The sequence below is a fragment of the Puma concolor genome, chromosome D3 (genome assembly GCF_028749965.1).
Source record: "Puma concolor isolate L17-30 chromosome D3, mPumCon1.1.hap2, whole genome shotgun sequence".
NCBI classification, from domain to species: domain Eukaryota; kingdom Metazoa; phylum Chordata; class Mammalia; order Carnivora; family Felidae; genus Puma; species Puma concolor.
Genome location: NC_141678.1, coordinates 21,669,735 through 21,686,066, shown reverse-complemented (window position 1 = coordinate 21,686,066; position 16,332 = coordinate 21,669,735). Strand labels below are relative to the sequence as shown.

General features: G+C 43.2%; 1 protein-coding gene across 1 annotated transcript in view; it reads left to right on the top strand.

Moving 5' to 3' along the window:
• Positions 1-16,332, top strand: part of SFI1 (SFI1 centrin binding protein) — a 104,841-nt gene that overhangs the window by 65,173 nt on the left and 23,336 nt on the right. Inside the window, exons 11-16 of the mRNA XM_086682034.1 lie at positions 823-984; positions 2,808-2,878; positions 4,201-4,293; positions 6,344-6,441; positions 7,856-7,922; positions 11,978-12,108. Coding sequence (XP_086538160.1) covers positions 823-984; positions 2,808-2,878; positions 4,201-4,293; positions 6,344-6,441; positions 7,856-7,922; positions 11,978-12,108 — 622 coding nt within the window. The remainder of the gene's footprint in view (positions 1-822; positions 985-2,807; positions 2,879-4,200; positions 4,294-6,343; positions 6,442-7,855; positions 7,923-11,977; positions 12,109-16,332) is intronic.

Below are 16,332 nucleotides of genomic sequence, written 5' to 3'. Positions count from 1 at the left end.
AAGTAATAACACACTGATCATGATCGTTGGTACTTTCTGTACTTTGGTTTCTGGAGCCCACACAGAAGTGAGTCACGCAGCGTGCTAGACGTGGCTGGCTTTCACCCAGGCCTCCCTCCTGGGCTGCCAGGCCAGCACTGCCTTTTGGGAGAGTTTGAATGTGTCTGTCTGAGGATAATGAAGGAGACCCACTGTCTGGTTGCCCAAGCCTGGAAGGTGAAGGCATGAAGCTATTTAGCATGATAAGCTGTTATTTAGGCACTGACTAATGTGCCCCTCTTTACAGCATTTGAATTCCAGGACCAATTCCCTTCCACTTCCTGGACTTCAGTTCATCAGGCCATTAGCTAATTAGTATTAAAAGCAGGTGACTGGCATCCAGGATCAGTCTGGCTAAAAGCTCGAAAAACACCTTTGCCAGCATGGTGACCAAGTTGTGTCATTGAGTCAATCCCTGAAGTCCCACCCAGGAGACATCAGTAAAGAGGCAAATGTGAAAGAGTCTTCTTTGAAAGCAGCCGCCACCATTCCTGGTCATCAGTAGTTAAGTGGAAACCTCAACTCTTTAATAGAACTGATTTTGTAACATCCTCCTCCCTAAAATTACAGACCTTTTCTCTTTCCTTGGAGAGAAGAAGTGTAGCTAAGGGCTTCCTAATTACCCTCCCCTGCCTAAAAAAACTTTTATTTTAGAATTCTTTGTAAGAACATCCTCGAATCCCTGCTGTCTGTCAGTAGTAGGGTGCAGCTTATCTTAAAGATGCTTCCAGCTCATCTCTCAACCTAGCAGGGGGCAGCACGTAGTTACTTTCTTTGTTGCAGACATGGCTGAGCGATTCCACCGGGTCACTGTGCTCCAGACACACTTCTGTGATTGGCAGTGGGCCTGGGAGCGGATGGAGAGTTTGTATGCCGTGCACGCACGCGTGGAAGGGCTGGCCAGGAAGATGGCAATGCGGCGGGCCTTTACTCATTGGAAACACTGTATCCTTTTCAGTCACCCAGCCCTATCCATCACCACAGCCAGGGCATCATGAGCTCAGCAGCCTTTGAGACAAAGGGCAGGAGATATTTGGAAAACAATTACTGACAATATAAGGTGGTCCTGATCTCTGTTTTCTTTTTAAAAAATTTTTCACTGGACATGTGCTTACAAAAGAGTATGTGTAGTACACATTAACAGTTTAATGAATGGTATTAAAATACCTATGTACCCACTACCCAACTTAAAAATTAGAACCTTGCTGGGGCACCTGGGTGGCTCGGTCAGTTAATTGTCCGACTTCGGCTCAGGTCATGATCTCATGGTTTGTGAGTTTGAGCCCCGCATCAGACTCTGTGCTGACAGCCTGGAGCCTGCTTTGGATTCTGTGTCTCCGTCTCTCTCTGCCCTTCCCCCACTCGTGGTCTGTCTCTCTCTCTTTCTCTCTCTCTCAAAAATAAATAATAAAAAAACATGAAAAAAAGAAATTAGAACCCTGCCAATTTGCTAACACTGTTCATCCTTGATTGCATTCCCTTTCCTCCCCCTCAGTGGTAATCCCACTATCCTGAATTTTATGTTGCCATTTCATTGCTTTTCTTTACCCACTAGGTGGTGGAAATAGCCATGGCTGTGTGTTTCTTGGCAGCCCTAACATTATGATCATAGTTTCCATTTATTGGGCTTTACCATGTACAGACTATGCATTATCTGTTTAACCCTCATAGCAACCCTGTGGAGTAGATGTCAGTATTTCCATTTTATAGATGAGGAAACCGAGATTCAAGGGGGCTCAATTATTGTCAAAGTCACAGCATATCATTGGGCAGAGCCAGGAGCTTTTAACCCAGGCATTTGACTCCGGTGCTTTGACTCCTGTGCACATGTCCGTAATCACTGCCCTCATTACAGTATGTGCCCAGATGTGCAGATTCAGTCAAGGAGGTGGGGCTTGAGCTGACTTTGTCCTTAAAGGATCACAAGGTCACCTAGCAAAGTCGGGAAGAGTGTTTCAGGTGGAAGGAATGGCGTTTACACATAGATGAAGAAAAGATCCAAGGGCAGTGACAGGGATCTGTTACAGAGCTGTGGGGGTATGGATGGCAGTAGGGCAGTGCAGGTAGATGCAGGCTAGGGAACAGCTTGTAGAGCCCTGGATGCAGCGGTCAGGAATTTGGGCTTTCTCCTGATGGCACTGGGGATCCTCTGGAGGTGTTTAAGAAGAGAAGTGATGGAGCAGGTTTGTACTTGAGAGGTCTGGATTACAGGGCAAAGCTGGCACGAGGAGAGCAGTTACACGAGACTCTCGCCAGTCTGTGTGAGGAGCAAGTCAGATGCACTGCAGGGCATCAGGGGTGGGAACAGAAAAGCAGGAGAGATTTCAGAGGAGACCAGATGGACTTGGCAGCCCAGTAGATGGAGAGAGTGGGAGGAGAAGGTTTGAAAATAACTCCAAGGTTTTTAGCTGAAACATCTGACTGGGGTTTTGGTGCCAAAACAAAGGATGCAGGAAGACAAGAGAGCTTTAGATAAGGTTACTTGCAAATGTTTACTGTAATTCGTGGCAATTTATCTCAACTGTTCTTGCCTGTCATCAAATGGGCATCAGAAGGGAGAAAGGCAAGGCCAACTGTTTGATAAGCAACTCACACAGTTTCCCTTTGCCTCCTCCTCTTCCTGGGATCATCAGGAGGAGGCAGAGGTGGACGTAGGCCACCTGGCATGCCTGTTTTCCCTCAAGCCAGGACCCTCCCGATGGGTCACTGGGTTGCAGTGTGCTGGGGTGGGAACACTTTTGAGATGAAAGGCCTTAACTCCCTGGCGGATGTGCTGCTGTGCACTGAAGAAGCGGCCCAGTGGAAGGCGGCAGAAGATCACAGCAGACACAGCTTGCTGGTGAGAACACGGAAGCCTCTCAAGGCCTTTCTTTTTTTTTCCTTCTTCAGGAACTGCCAAAGTTTTAGTGTTTAATATTTAACAGCACAACTGACCAAGGTCCAAGATGTGACATTACCATGTTTAAAAAACTCTATAAACTAATTATAAAAACTATAAACTAATTATATAGTATGTGATAAGAAGAAAGCACACTTTATAATAGAAAGCCTATCTACACATAGGAGTTGCTTCAAAACCATAGTTACCAATCCTGCTTAACCATCCACTTTTGGGGAACCCAGGCCCACATAATGCTCTTCAAGTATATCTGGTTGTGGGATTAGCTTCACTCAAGAAGCTCTGTTCCATTGTATGTGTCCCTGTTTCCATTTTGGATAAGAAATGGTAATGGTGTGGGGTCAGAGGGTCTGGAGCTGTAAGGGAAACTTGGAGGTGATCTAGTACTGCACTTTTTTACATGGTGGGCCCTATTTTTCTTCTTTTGTTTTTAAGTACTCTCTACTACACCCAATATGTGACTTGAACTCACGACCCCAAGGGCGGGCCCTCTTTTTAATTGTGGGAACCTAGTCTGTGAAATCAATCAACGCAGAAATTCTGCGGATGAAGCAGGGTCTGGGGAGTAGTCCCTCTTCTGCTGCTCTCCCCAACCCTCACCACATAAGGAGATCTTCAGACACTTTCAGGAGCCTCTGGGGTTCCACAGACCACAATATGAAAACCCCTAAACGCTTCACTTCTGTCTCAGAAAACTGGAGCCCAGGGCATTGGAGAATAGGCTTTGCTTAGGTGACACGTGAGGCAGTATTGCTGGAGCTGGAGCCAGTCTCGCGTCTTGCCCCTACCCCAGCCCCCCTACTCACCAAGGCTTCCCTCTCCTCCTTTGATTCTATTCTACAAAACTACTTTCTAATTGTATAAGTGTGCATGTTGACACCCCCTCCACACACACATGGCTTGAAAAAAACACACCATAAGCTAAAAGTCTGTCTCTTTTTCTGAGAGGCAAAGTTGATGTTTTTAACCTTTGTCTGTAGTGTTCCCTCTGGGCCATGGTATCTCTCCTGGTCAGAGGTGAGGGTGTGTTTGTTCTTGTGCAGTAACAGTGGACAGCGGAGGATCAGTTAGACAGCTATTTATTAAGTGCCTACTGTGTGGGCTGGCTTGTATCAGACTCCCAACTGAATCTCAAAGCAGAAAGGATCCCAGGGACATGGGAGCAGCTGTGAATATCCACGACTGAGCCTCTGGCTTAGCTGCTCTTACTTTTACAGATGCTGCTGATTTGTAACTAGTTGTGTCCTTCCTTCTATTCACAGCACTTCTGTTTTCGAGCCCTAAAAGACAATGTGACCCACGCCCGTCTCCAGCAAATAAAAAGGAACCTCGCTCACCAGCAGCATGACATAATGGTGAGGGTCATCTGTATGAAGGGACCTCTGATGGCCATTGTAGAGTTTTGTCCAGACTTTTTAGACTCCAAAACCTTAGTGTCCATTTTCTCTAGTTAGCCATACTGGCTAACTCTTGGTTTTCCCTAATCTCATTTTTTATCTGTTTGCTCAGAAACTTGATAGCAGACTCAGAGGTCAGGCTCCTGATCTAGGGAATACACTTTGAGTCTTGCATTCCAGGTGGTGTTTGCACTGGGAATCTGTTGTCTTCAGTGGTTGGTTTACCTGAGGGCAACAAACATCCTATCTCTACTTATAGATCGTGTTTCTGGGTTTAGGAGGATGGGGTTTTTTGGTTTTGTTTTTCATTATGAAAATGTTCAAACATACAGAAAAATATAAAGAACAGTATAATGAACATTTATATACTTACAATCTAAATTCAAATATTAGCTGATTATTAATATTTACATTTTTTTGCTGAATCATTTTAAAGTAAATTACAGACAACATGAAACATTACACCTAAACTTTTCGGCATGCATCGCCCAAAAATAACATTTTCCTTCATAACCACAATATCATTGTCATCCTTAATAAAATGAACAGTAATTCCCTAATTTGATCCAATGCCCAGCCCATATTCAGATCTTCACAGTTGCCCTCAAAATGTCTTTATAGATGTTTTTTTCAAACCAGGATCCAATAAAGGGTTGGTGACTCACTACATTTGGTTATATCTTTAAGTCTCTTAATAACAGCCCTCCTCCTTCTACTTCTTTTGTTTAACATGTTTATCTTGTAATTGTAGTTAAAAAAAAATAACAAAATTTATCATCTTAACCACTGTCAAGAGTACGATTCAGTGTCATTGAGCACATTCCCATTATTGTGCAACCATCACTGCCATCCATCTCCAGAACTTTTTTCATCTTGAAAAACTAAAATTCTGTCTCCATCAAACACTAACTTCCCATTCTCCTCCCCCCTCCACCCCCAGCACCTGACAACCACCTTTCTCCTTTCTGTCTCTATGAATTTGACTACTGTAGGAACCTCATATTTACAGTACATGCCCTTTGTTTGTTTGTTTTAGCGTTTATTTTTGAGAATCGGAGACTGAGCATGAGCAGGGGAGGGGCAGAGAGAGAGGGAGACACAGAATCTGAAGCAGACTCCAGGCTCTGAGCGGTCAGCACAGCTGAGATTATGACATGAGCCAAAGTCAGATGCTTAGCTGAGCCACTCAGGTGCCCCCAGTACATACCCTTTTGTGACTGACTTAGTTCACTTAGCATAAGGTGTACTTTTTTTTTTCAATCACACTGATTTTTGGAAAAGAAGGGCCAACTATTTTGTACGATATTCCATACTCTCGATTTATTGGTTTCCTTTTGATGCCATTTCATCTTTCTTTTTTTAAAACATTGTTCGTGTAAACTAACGGTTAGATTTAAGGGCTTGATTAGATTGAAGTTAAACTTTTTTTCTTTTTTTTTTTGGCAAGCCTATTTCATAGGCAGTAATATCTGATAAGATCAGTTTTAACTTTTAAAATGGCATTGTTGGGGCACCTGGGTGGCTCAGTTAAGCATCCAACTTCAGCTCAGGTCATGATCCCATGGTTCATGAGTTTGAGCCCCGCATCAGGCTCTGTGCTGACAGCTCAGGGCCTGGAGCCTGCTTCGGATTCTGTGTCTCCCTCTCCCTATCTCTCTGCCTGTGTGCCCCTCTTCTCTCTCTCTCTCAAAAATAAAACAAACAAAAAAAGATAAAATGCCATTGTCTTCTATGAGGCCCAGATGAGGAATAGCTTCAGCTTCTTCATTCTGATTTCCATAAACTGGAAAATCCATCTTTTTGCCTTTTATGTTGGCCCACAATAGCTCTGTATAGCTTAGCTGTAAATATTTTGTAAACTTGTTATATGTTGGGTACTCCCGGCTAAGGTAATTCCTGCTTTGGGGGAACTTGTAGTCTTTTGGGGTAAGGATTTGCTAATAGATTAAGAGAGATCATTTTACCTTTTGGCTTAATAAACCTCTGTTTCCTTCCTGTTTTACTTCAGCTGCTGCACAGGTTCTGGAACCTCTGGCAGTCTCGAATTGAGCAGAGGGAAGAGAGGGAGCAGCTCCCCTCACTGCGTGCTGCCTGGGACCACTGCAGGTAGGAACTCTGGCCTTCTCCTGGGGCTCTCTGGGGACTGACTCGCTGCACTCCAGAAGTGAGCACTTACTGTCCCTGCATGACTAGGCAGATTCAGAAAGGCCCTGCTATAAACCAGCAGTTCCTGAGCTTGCATTTTCCTTTTAGCTCATCAGATGAGAGGTGGAGTGAAGATGTTTGTGTTGGTTCTTGGTCACCATAGTTTAAAGTATGTACCTGCTGGTTCTCTGCCTCAATCCTTCAGGCTGCAGTGACGTTCACATCTTAGAATTCATGCATTGATAGTGTTAAAGAGAAGGCTTAGGCGAGTGAGAATTTGTGGCTTGGTCTTGAAGAATGCAGAGAGTGTCTTGAGTTTTTTGGAGTTAATTATTCAATTAAAATAAATAAGCACTACATGTCAGTGAGGAAGGCAGGTATAAAGTGAAAACTGAAAGCTCTCTGAATCCCTCTAATTCCTAAGTCCAATTCATTAGGTTCTTCAGAGGGAACCACTGTTCACTTTCTTGCTGCCAGAAATGTTCAACGTGCCCTCCTCCCCAGTAGTATAATCAACTTGATTCGCATAGTTGTAGGTCCCATTTTGGAGCATTTTTTTAATGGGTTGTTGAGAATCTCATTATTTAACTAAACTTGGAGTTATCAGGGTCTGTCATTGCTCTAAATCCTGGTTTACAGAACTGAATGTGGTTCTCACTCTTAGTATCACTTTTGTGAAAGGAGCTTGTCACAGACCCAGGTGGTCCCACAAGCCCCAGACTAGTCATAAAACCAGAAAGTTCAGGATAGTTAGGGGATTTCATATGTATTACTCAAGTTCCAGAGACACTGTGCTTGGTGATCTACTTAGGTTTGTAAGAAAGTTGTCAAAATTTGGGGACAAGCCACAGCCCAAAATCGGGTTGACAGATTTCATGTTGAATAATAGGTTCTTATTTCTCTCTCTCCCAGAGTGAAACCCATGGGGTGCCTTTAATGCTAAGATGTAACCACACCCAGACTTTCCAGTCTTAAAAAAACAAGCAACATTTTTATTTTTATTTTATTTTATTTTATTTTATTTTATTTTATTTTATTTTATTTTATTTTAATTTAATTTTAATGTTTCATTTCCTTTCCTCCCCTCCCCTCCCCTTCCCTCCCCTCCCCTCTCCTTTCCTTTCCTTACGAGAGTGAGTGTGCATGGGAGCAGGGGCAGAGCAGAGGGAGAAAAAGATTCTTAAGCAGGCTCCATGCTCAGCACGGAGCCCGATGCAGGACTTGATCTCACAATTGTGAGATCATGATCTGAGCTGATATCAAGAGTCAGACGCTTAACCAACTGAGCCACTCAGGTGCCCCCAAACAGCATTTTTAAGACCCAAAGCCTGAAAGTGCAATAGGCAATACCTTGGTGTTATGTGTTTTATTTCAGAATAACGTTGCTATACAAGTGTATCAAATTGTGGTTACGATATACTCAGAAGAGACGATACAAGCAGGTATGGAGTACTTCATAGTAGATAATTCCACTGGGTTACATTCTTGGATCCATTTGCTTTGGAAAGATTCTTGGAAAAGACCTATACTAAGGGGTCTTAGTGTTCTGATTTGGAAGAGGGGTTGCTGTAAAAAGCTCAAAGGTATTTCCCCCAGATCCCTCTAGTGACATTGGAAAGTTTGCTTAAGCCCCATTCCTTCATCTGCTGGGAAAACGCACATGCTGAGAGTGATGAGCTCTTAACCAGCCATTCCATTCACATCATTACTCACTTATTATATTAGGTGGCCAACCTTCAGGAAGTACTGGAAAAGGTACAGAACGTAAGTGCTGTGTCTGAGCACTAAACAGTGTGAGACCAGTACCCACAGCAGGTGGGAGGATGTGAGGGTCAGGCTGGCAAATTAGTAAAGGTAGATTGAGAAAGGATTCAGTTCCATTTTTTTAAAGTTTTATTTAAGTAATCTCTACACCTGACGTGGGGCTCAAACTCACAACCCCGAGATGAAGAGTTGCATGCTCTTCTAACTGAGCCAGCCAGGCACCCTCTAATCAGTTCCATTGAAGAAAGACTCATTTAGCATCTGCTGTACCTCAGACACCGCTAAGCACTGAGAATACAGTTGTGATACAAACCAAGTAAAATTCCTGCTCCCGCAGGCCTTGTAATTTAGCACCAGGGTGGCAAATTAGCTGTAATGATGGGAGCAGCTGTTGAGAGTGCTGAACCAAGGATTTCAAGGCCACCTTTAGGCTTGGGGGAATTTGTCTTCAACTGATAATGTCTGCATGGGCATTGCAGTAGTAAGTGGTGCTGCCCATGGCTCTTTTTGGCCATCCATGGTGAAATGGAGGAAGACACAAACCAAACTCCTGCCAGTTGTTTTTCTGCTGCCTTCTCCACCCCCACCACTGTCTGCTTCTAAAGTCTAACACATGAATCTGAAGAATTTGGCTGTTTCCTCATAGTGTTGAGATAGAATCTGAATTTTCTAACAAGGTGTACAAACTCCTTTGGGAGCTGGTCTCTGGCTGTTTCTCTGCCCTTTCCTATTACCACTCTGTTCCTTCATAACAGCTAAGCTGCAAGTCCTTCCCTGAATGTGCTTCTCACTGTACCTGCACTTTTTTTCTTAAGTTTACTTATTTATTTTGAGAGAGAGAGATGGCAGGGGAGTGGCAGAGACAGGGAGAGAGAATCACAAGCAGGCTCTGTGTTGTCAGCACAGAGCTCAGTGTGGGGCTTGATCTCACACTGAGCCAAAATCAAAATCAAGAGCTGGTCGCTTAACCAGCTGAGCCACCCAGGCATCTCTGTACCTGCACTTCCCTGTCCCTCCTACCTGTTCAGCTCAAGTGCTACCTCTTTCCCCAGCGCCACACCATGTGTGGTTTTACCAGCATATTCATCATATCATTATGTAGGTGTCTACATGCCTCTCTCCTGCCAGACTGTGAGTTACTTGAGGGTAGACCCTGTCTCTTTCTTCTCAGCTCGACAGTGTTGACAAAGGGAAGGTGCCAACTAATGTTTAGACAAATGAATGAACAAACAAGTGAACAGACAGACTGCCATTGGTTGCTTTGGAGTTTTTCCTAAAGATCATCCCAATTCTTGCTCTTTGGGTGGTACCAGCCTAGGGCATCGTTTGCCTTCCACACCTGGAAAATGCTTAGAGTTGCTGCATTATTTGACATTCCTTTGGATGATGTGGCTGTTTCTGAAAGGATGTTGCCACTTGGTCTCTTAAGCTCATTTAATGCAAGCTCACCAGAAGATAGAGACCTTTTAGAAAAAGAATCTGCTTGCTAGGGTTGAAAAGTGTTTATTTAAGGTGGAAAAGAAACAGAGTCTCCTATTTTCCTTCTGGAAAAAGAGAGCCCCTGGACACTGGGACCCAGCATTGGTGGAAAGGTCAAGGCAAGTGTCAGTGTTCTTATCTCTCACACTGCTCTTACATGGCCTGCATAATATAGAAGGTCTGAAAAATAGTAAGAGCCCTTGCTTAGTTGCTGTTGGATTTTTTTTTTTTTTCAAATCTTTAGCTAACAATCTGAACGTCATCTAAGGAGATGACATCAGAGAACATCAAGTTCTTTAGGGAGAACATCAGTTCTTTCTATTTCAGGCAAAGATAAAAATATTATTCATTGTGGGTTTCTTTCTTTTTAAAAAGTAATACGTAAAGAATGGCAAAATGTTTGCTGATTGTTGGTGCTAGATGGTAAGTTCATGGGGATTCATTATAGTATTGCTTCTACTTCTGTTTACATTTGAAAATGTAAATGCCCTTAAGCAATATATAGACATTATAATTTGAGAAGTGTAGGAATACATAAAAGAAAAAAAATAATAAAACACCCATAGTCTTAAGATAACATTTGGTGAGTAAGTCTGGTATCTTTTTTCCTCTGTGTGTGTGGGAGTATGTATATCATATATTCACACACACACACACATATGCTTACTGTTCAGTTATCTGTTGCTATGTGAAAAATCACCCCAAACCCAGTGGCTTAAAAAAACAACCATTTTGGGGCGCCTGGGTGGCTCAGTCGGTTAAGCGTCTGACTTCGGCTCAGGCCACGATCTCGCGGTCCGTGAGTTTGAGCCCCGCGTCGGGCCCTGTGCTGACTGCTCAGAGCCTGGAGCCTGTTTCAGATTCTGTGTTTCCCTCTCTCTCTGACCCTCCCCCATTCATGCTCTGTCTCTCTCTGTCTCAAAAATAAATAAACATTAAAAAAAAAATTAAAAAAAAAACCCAACCATTTTATTATGCCTATGGATTCTGTGGGTCAAAAATTGAAAGAAGACATAACAAAGATGGTTGGTTTTTGCTCCATGATTACTGGGGCCTCAGCTGGGAAGTCTGATGGCAGGGCATTAGGATCATCTCGAAGTTTCTTCTCACATGGCTGGTTCCTGGACTGGAGTAACTCGAAGACTGAGCTCATCTGGGATTGTTAACCAGAGCACCTACATCAGGCCTCTCTGAGAGGCTTGGATTGCCTCACGCATGATGATGGTGACCTCAGGGCGGTCAGACTTCCTGTGTCGCTGCTCACTCCAAAAGTGTCACAGTGAACCAGACACAAGCTGTGTGGCCTTTCATGACCTAGCCTCCGAAGTCACATGTTGATATTGTCACCATTCTCTGTTGATCAAAGCAGTCACTATCCCGCCCAGATTCAAGGGGATGGGACTTTTCAGTAAAGGAAGACCCAAGAATTTGAGGTCCTGTTTTAAAATCTACCACATGTTTTATCCCAAAGTTTTGGGTCATGAAGGCATATGTATTTTTTTATGTTGGTTTTCTGTCTTCCTACTGATATTTAGTGATACAGTAGTAGCCTTTCATAATTACATAAAAATTTAAAGAATCTGTATTGCCAATAAACATCATAAAATCAAAAGATATATTACAGGGTGGGAACAGTGTTGTTAACACACATGACAAAGAACTGATAAATTTCGTAAGGTTCAAAAAGCCCATTTATATCACTGAGGTAAGCACTGGCAGATGTAAAACAGGCAATGGTATGAACACTGTACATAGGACAAAACATTTAGATATATGCATGTATATATGCACACACACACAAATGTGTGAAGAGATGCTCAACCTGTTTTTAAAGTAAAAATCTCTTCCTTCTCATATTCTTCACCTATTGTGTTGACAAAGATTAAAAATAATTATCTTAATCTTTTTCTCAATTTTGTGTAGAAAGCAACCGTCCCTCTAGAGTGTGACCCTGAAAGGTCATTTTTTTTAATAATATAAAATACAGGGGCGCCTGGGTGGCGCAGTCGGTTAAGCGTCCGACTTCAGCCAGGTCACGATCTCGCAGTCCGTGAGTTCGAGCCCCGCGTCGGGCTCTGGGCTGATGGCTCAGAGCCTGGAGCCTGTTTCCAATTCTGTGTCTCCCTCTCTCTCTGCCCCTCCCCCGTTCATGCTCTGTCTCTCTCTGTCCCAAAAATAAATAAACGTTGAAAAAAAAATTAAAAAAAAAAATAATATAAAACACAAATAAAGGCCATTCATTGTTTTACTGTAGCGGCTGCAGTCCAGAGCAGACAGTCACTTCCAGCAGAGAGCCCTGCCTGTGGCCTTTCACGCATGGAGAAAACTCTGGCGATGGCACCAGCAGGAAAGTGTCCTCAATGCAAGAGCAGCACTCTTTCACAGGTATGCTGTGCAGCTCCTGTCTGTGCAGGCTTCTCAGGTCTAATTCTGTTGCCCGCACTGCCATTTGTGTTGTTTTTCTGCTTCCTAGGCCCCTAGGCCCTGGTTCTTCCTGGTTTTTCAATTAGGTGGGCTCATTGATTTCATGGAGCAGGAAAAGACAGCCACTATTTCTCCTGGGAAAGCTTTTGCTCATCTTTATTGCAAATGCTTTCAAAACAGCCCGAGTTTTATGCCCCTTTCCTCATTGCAAGCCAGTGTGAGCTCCATTAGAGCTGCCCATTAGCTTTCTGGATCAGAGTGTGGTTGGACCTTGCTTTGCCTTGGCAGGCATTCTTGAGTGTGATTTCCCTGAAATGCTTGCTTCCTGTTCTGCTAGACCTGACTTTCTGAAGTTTGAAATATAGTCGTCAACAAAATTAGGATGGGCAAAGAGCAGAGAGCTATGTCTTTTTAGCTCCCACAGAGGTAAAATTTGCCCATAGCAGATCCTTGCTGCATTCTGGCAGAATATAACAAAGAACTTAATAATCACTGACTGTGTGTCTACCACTGTGGTGGGTGTGGTGTGATGGGAGAAAGGAAACAGATATATAAGCTCATTCACCTATGACATCACCAACTTCATTAATAATTTTCCTTCTCACAGCAGTCCTAAGAGAACAGGCTCAAAATGACAAATGACTCCCCCATGTAAAACAACCAGTAAGTGGCAGAGCCAGGTTTCAGTTCAGGTCTCCTTGACTCCAGGGACTTTGTGCTAGATCAAAAGGAAGATCTTTTTGATGACTTTGTAGAAACTTTCAATCTTTGTGAGGAGGTAAGACTGATACACAAGAAACAATTGAAGAACCATTGCAGAGAATAGATTCACGTGTCCTCAATTATGTCAGCCCCGAGTTCTTCTAGAGCTCAGAGCTGGTGCTGAGGGAAGTCCCTGGGGGAAGCATGCTATGAGCTGAGGGGTGAGGATGGATGGCAGGAGTGGGCAAGATGAGGAGGACCAGACCCAGGGGATCACCCAGGCCCATAGAAAGATAACAGATGTTTAAGCAGGTGCATGTAACTAGTAAAGTGATAGTTGTGGAGATTGCCCTGAGAAAAGTGTATATCAATTTAGGACAGAGAGACCAAGAGGCAGGGATGTAGGAGAAGTTACAATGATTTTGACTTTGAAGGACTCTGAATGCTAGTCTGAGGGGATCAGCCAGAAATCTGAGTCCTTAGCACAAAGTTCAAGGAGAAGATTATTAGGGGGAAGCCCTGAGAAATTAGAGGCTGACAAGGGGACAGCACTTACCTTTTCCCCTTCTGCAGACCATGGCTTCACCTTTACCTAGTTCCTGTATTGATGTCTGATATAAGATTCCTTTGAAAAATGTCATTAATACTTAACACACACACACACACACACACACACACACACACACACACACCCTTTGTTTCTTTTACAAAGTCATGATTTATTCTGTTGCTTTTTTGTATTTTGGCATGCTGCAGAGACTTTCACATTTTGAGAGTACTTTCAAAATAGCCAAGAGGAGGGGTACCTAGGTGGCTCAGTCAGTTAAGTGTCCAACTTCAGCTCATGTCATGATCTCACAGCTCATGAGTTCGAGCCCCGAATTAGGCTCTGTGCTGACAGTTCAGAGCCTGGAGCCTGCTTTGAATTCTGTGTCTCCCTCTCTCTCTGCCCCTCCCCCGCTCATACTCTGTCTCTCTCAAAAACAAATAAACATTAAACACACACACACACACAAATAGCCAAGAGGAGTTTCTAAGAGAATTTTTGTTGAGGCACCTGGGTGGCTCACTCGGTTAAGCATCTGACTTGGTTTCAGCTCAGGTCCTGATCTCAGAGTTTCATGGGTTCGAGCCCCACATTGGGCTCCATGCTGACCATGTGGAACCTGCTTGGGATTCTCTGTCTTCCTCTCTCTCTCTCTCTCTCTTTGCCCCTTCCCCACTTGTACTGTCTCTATCTCTCTCAAAATAAATAAATAAACTTTAAAAAAAAGTAGAAGTTTTAAAAAAATTTTTAATTAAAGGATTTTTGTTGGGGATCAGTCTTGGGTGATTTTACAGTTATCATTCTTGAGACAAAAAGGTGGAGGGTGAATTGGAGACAGGGAAGTAGCCAGAAGGCTTGGAAGATAACCAAGGCCTGATGTGGATTTAGCCTGATCTGGATTTTATCTTGTTTTAGTTTAGTTGGATCTTTTTAGAAAACTTAGTTTTTTAGGCTCCTGCCTTTCTGGTCATGAGGGAGCAAAGTGATGGAGAGCCTGGCTTGGAAGCTAGACAGGCCCGAGTTCAGACCCTATCTTATAGGGTTGTCATGAAAAGTAGTGAGATAATCCATGTGGAATACAAGCAGAATGTCAACACAAAATATCAACCTTCTTCCTAACCCCTAGAATTGATTTGTGATTCCTACAGCAAATGAATATTCGTAGGTTTCGTACGGAGTTTAGCAAATCAGAGTTCCCCCAAAATATGTATGTTCTATTTTTCCATAATTCTTAGGGTATTTTTTAAATATCTTAGGAATATGGACAGAATTTATAGTGGGAGCTCATGAATGGCAACTAAAAATTGTCGTTTCTTAACCTACCAGTGAAATACTATTCTGAGAATGAGACAAGACTGGTTTGTCTTTTTTTTTTTTAATTGAGCTAAAATTAATAGTGAAAGGCACATATGTTAAGTAAATAGTTTGATGAGTTTTCACAAATTGTATACCTGGATAATCAACAACCCAGTCAAGATCCACAACATTTCCATCACCTCAGAAAGTTCCCTCATTTCCTTCCAGTTAATTCCTAACCCTCACATGTAACTATCATCCCAGGTTAATTTTGCATGTTTTTGAACTTTATATAATGGGATCATACAGTGTATGTTCTGTTGTTTCTGGCTTTTATTATTTATCTTTTGAGAGAGAGAGAGAGAGAGAGAGAGAGAGAGAGAAGGGAAGGACAGAGGGAGAGAGAGAGAATCTTAAGCAGGCTCCATGCCCAGCACAGAGCTGACATGGGGCTTGATCTCACAACAGTGAGATCATCCCCTGAGCTGAAATCAAGAGTCAGATGCTTAATCCATTGAGCCACCCAGGCGCCCCAGTGTCTGACTTGTTTTAAAGTTCAATGTAGGGGCGCCTGGGTGGCGCAGTCGGTTAAGCGTCCGACTCCAGCCAGGTCACGATCTCGCGGTCTGTGAGTTCGAGCCCCGCGTCGGGCTCTGGGCTGATGGCTCAGAGCCTGGAGCCTGTTTCCGATTCTGTGTCTCCCTCTCTCTCTGCCCCTCCCCCGTTCATGCTCTGTCTCTCTCTGTCCCAAAAATAAATAAACGTTGAAAAAAAATAAATAAACCTTTAAATAAATAAATAAATAAATAAATAAATAAAATAAAGTTCAATGTAATGTTTTTGAGGTTGAGCCATGTTTCTTGTTTACTGAGTAGTATTGTATGAATATAAGACAATATTTTGATCCATTTAAACATATGAGTTGTTGCCAGTTTGAGGCCATTATGAATAAATCTGCTGTGAACCTTTAGGTGGATGGTGTTGTCATTTCTCTTGAGTAGATACTAGAAGCCGACTTCTGGATTACAGGGTAGAGATATGCTTAATCTTAATCCTACAGGGGGTCGTGTCATTATACACCCACCAGCCTGGTTGTTCCACATCCTCATCAACATTTGGTTTTGACAGTGTTTTTATTTTTATTTATTTATTTATTTATTTATTTATTTATTTATTTTTTCAACGTTTATTTAGTTTTGGGACAGAGAGAGACAGAGCATGAACGGGGGAGGGGCAGAGAGAGAGGGAGACACAGAATCGGAAACAGGCTCCAGGCTCTGAGCCATCAGCCCAGAGCCCGACGCGGGGCTCGAACTCACGGACCGCGAGATCGTGACCTGGCTGAAGTCGGATGCTTAACCGACTGCGCCACCCAGGCGCCCCTTGACAGTGTTTTTAATTGAGCCACTCTGGTTGATGTGGAGTGCTGTCTTATTTCCCTGTCGACTAATAATGCTGAGCATCTTTTTAAAGCCTCATCAGCCAGGATCAAAAGTCTGTAGTTTTATCAAGTCAGATTGATTGCCTTTGAAGGAGGGAATTCCAGAGGAATTCTGGAATGGTGCTGTTTCTGAGGGAAAGGAATTTGTAAGGTTTGTGTTCCCACTAAAGGATTCTGAAGAGGGAAAAAAGAAACAGGG